Raw genomic sequence first — 3,646 nt, forward strand, 5'->3', positions numbered from 1 at the left:
CAAATCCTTTCAGCACCTGGGAACGGATACGCTGGGCATATGGCCACTCCTGGAATGGCTGAACCGCTTCATTGCATTCCACTAATTTTGTATATGTATCAAGTGGTACAATCCCGCCGCTATATTTTCGGAGTAGCTGTAGCTTCCACTACGGCCCATTGTAAGGAGAAACGCAGTTCAGGCACTTACGAACGAGACTCTTAAGCCGGGGTCACACTGATTATACATCATATATAGATTCGAACGCAAGTCACCTGGGACCTCTTCTTTTTAATATATTTGTTAAAGATGTCCAAGACATCATTCACCATTCGAGCCTCTTGCAGTTCGCTGATGACCTCAAGATCTATAAAAATATTTCGTCATTAAATGGTTGTGCTCTACTGCAGGAAGATATCAACGCCATCTGTCTATGGTGTAAAGATAACGGGCTTGATCTTAACATTGGAAAAACATATGTAATATCTTTCACGCGTAAGACTAATCCAACTCACTTTCTGAAGTACTTAGAAAATTCGTCGATTACTCGAGTTACGATTGTGAAAGTTCTGGGAGTGATGCTAGACTCCAAACTCAACTTTAACTCGCACGCGACATACGTTTTGAGCTCTTGTTTTCGTCTTCTCGGCGCAATTTTAAGATTTAGTAAGTGTTTTATAAGTGTTTACCTTTTCTATGTACTTTATAGAAACATAGTTCTTCCAAAACATGACTTCTGCACTGTGATTTGGAACAGCCTTAGTGCTACAGCTTCCAATAATCTGGAACGCGTACAGAAAAGATTAGCCAGAACTTATCATTTTAGATCCCCATCACACGATCTATATGATTACAACGAAGTGCTTAGACAATTTCAAATCACTAACCTTGCATCAAGACGATGCTCGCGCGACCATTTATTTTTGTTTAAATGCATACATTCTGATCACGATCTTAGCTCTCTGGTCACATCTATTAACTATCATATACCCGGTAGAAATGTTCGTTCTAGTCGCACTTTCCATGTCAATTACAGCGACTTCACGTCACCCTCGGGCCGACTGCAAAACTACTTCAATCATGTGGAATCAGATGGCATTGACATTTTCAACCATAACCAACCTCATTTTAGGGAGTGCTTGCTTCATGTATTGAAATAATGTTCATGCTTTGCAACTATTCAATTCCTGTGTTTTTCCTTTAGAGGTGTGTGAGGCGACCATACTTTTCTTGTTTGCGTTTATATGCTATCTAAAATGTTACTAACAAGTGCACCAATGTATAGGCTTTGGCTGTTTTTGGGCACTCAAAATAAACAAACAAACGAACAAACCACGAGAGCAGTGCTTCGAATGCAGCATGGCAACGAATTCAAGGAAAAATTTGACACGCGGCATTCTAACCACAGATATGGCGGTGACCAACGTCTGCAGACTGTCTCTTGTACGTGTGATTTCGGCTTTAAGGTAATAATCAGCTTGCGGCCATATGTTCGACAGGAGCATGAGCGCGCTCGCCTCTGGAGCGTGAATACCTGCTTTCAAGAACGGCGGGCGGCGTGTCTTTGTCCTTGCCTTGTGGCTTATGACCTGTGCCTCTAATTGATCAAGGTCGCAACAGTTGCTTTGTTTCCTGTCGGGCGCCAGGAACGACATCTTCCCCGTTTACAACTGTTCAGGTTCGGTTGCATGATAGGGAGCGTCATTTTGATCATCGAAGGAGCATGAGCAGTTTAGACAATTGAACCATCAGCAACCATTTAAGTGCAGTGATGATGTTTTAACAGTCATTGCGGCCGAGCTCTAGCATTATGTTGGCAAGCTCCTTGTGGTTTCAGTTGCTCCCTCTCTTAAACCTAGGTCCTCTTTAAGGGTCTCCAAATGTTTCGGCTCAGGGGTCAGATTTGGAAGATGTTGCAATCTCGGGGGGAGGGGTAGAGGGAGGGGGGGGGGAGGGGTGGAAGGGCGATATAAATGAGTCAATAAAAAAGAATTAAATAAATGTAAATAACTTTTTAAATACCAACAGATAAACTAGAAAGAAAAGATAACGCCTAGTACATATACATACATAACTTTAAATTTGATATGTTGCTAGCTATGACATTTCAAAGTAATTGTGGGACAAATTCGCCAGGCATAAATCAAAACGCACAATAACGTTTGCATATTACCACAGGGTAAATGCCTAAGGAAAATTGTAAATCTGATAGTAATAATACACAATAGAGGACACTAAGAACGATACACGTAAGAATGCAAAACAATTCTAACAAAGTTCCATAGACATGAATCGAGGGACGACAAAGAAGCATTGCTGGTAATCACAACATACCAGAAATGATAAGGCGAACGAACACCCACTTTGATGCATATTACTCTCATTTTTTTATGTCCTCGCTTGCGCCTTTGGTGCGCGTCATGGCACCGTTTCTTTCACATCACTTTTTTACGCGCGCATGTTTTTACGTTAATTGTAGTAGAACGCGGGCCGGGCGTCACTGTAAACACTGCTGCCATCTGCAGGCGGGCCGCCGGACCTCCTCCGCAAGATGGATCTGGGCCGCGGGTCGCGTTTCGGGACCCCTAACCCAACCAACACCTTCTTGACTAGGAAGGTCTCAGCGCTTACAAGTCGGGATCCGCAGATGGCGGAGACAGACCTAGGCGTTTTTTTTTACGTTCTAAAACATTAGACACGATAAGGTTACCTTCCTGAAAACGACACGATCGGATGTTTTTCAACACGACGTTTGTATTGGAGGGAGGCGCACAAAATAACATTTAAAAAGTGAGCTAGTTAATCTGCGTTAATTAGCGGATTTGACCCATTGAATAAAAATAACTTTACTTGCTCAATTGAACATACATACTGGCCTGTTAGAAACGCGTAGCGCGCACCATGTTTTTTCAAAGTCTCGGCGCAAGTTAGCTGAAATACCCTGTGTGTCTTTTTGTTTCGTCTGCTGTCAGAACTAAATGAAATCGGTGGTTTCGCCGACTCATTATATTTCTATAGATGCAAGACACGACACAGTGGAAGATTGTTTTAATCTCAAGTTTGCATACATATGGCTGCTCCCTCACCACCCGACGTGCAGTTGGGGATCACGAATGACGATTCTAGGAATTTTACTCGCATTGCTCTGTTAGTGTGGTATTACAGGTTACCGGATTGTAAACGTCAAACAATCGGGTTCCACAAGATATCGTGTAGGCGAGAACGCACTCGGGGGAAATCCGTTCCAATACGGCATCTTGAAACAAGCTTTCAATCCCACCCCTTACAGAAGTTTCTATCCATTCTTTTTGACTACTTGTCAGAGTAGAGTTTTCCTTGATTCCAAGCATCCACTTCGCGTACCTCGTTTCTTTCTTTTCTACTTTTATAAAATCATCTTTCAGGTCATCCACTATACTTTTCAAATCGGTTTTTCTCAGCCACAACTCGCATCCTGTGAAAACGAAGAGACAACAATTAATTGTGAAGATCGTACAGACAGTTTTGGGCGACTGAAAAAGTAGTCAAACTTGCTAAAGCAAGTAACTCCAAATGAAAACGAAAGCCTGTGACAGCGCAGAAGAGCTGGTAAAAGTTAATAATGTAAAATAAAACTTTCAGTTGTCACTCAACTCCCTCTGCTTGGCTCTGTTTTTGGCGCGTTGTT

The 3,646-nt window shown here is 42.4% G+C and overlaps 1 protein-coding gene across 1 annotated transcript; it reads left to right on the plus strand.

Moving 5' to 3' along the window:
• Window positions 1-338: 338 nt before the first annotated feature.
• LOC115312192 lies at window positions 339-1,139 on the plus strand (the record flags this gene model as incomplete). The annotated part of the gene is made up of 1 exon (XM_029971100.3): window positions 339-1,139. A coding segment is annotated over one exon (801 nt), but the record flags the coding sequence as incomplete, so codon positions are not given.
• Between the last annotated feature and the right edge of the window lie 2,507 nt (window positions 1,140-3,646).

Source organism: Ixodes scapularis, unplaced genomic scaffold, assembly GCF_016920785.2.
Source record: "Ixodes scapularis isolate PalLabHiFi unplaced genomic scaffold, ASM1692078v2 PGA_scaffold5__190_contigs__length_132052651, whole genome shotgun sequence".
NCBI lineage: Eukaryota > Metazoa > Arthropoda > Arachnida > Ixodida > Ixodidae > Ixodes > Ixodes scapularis.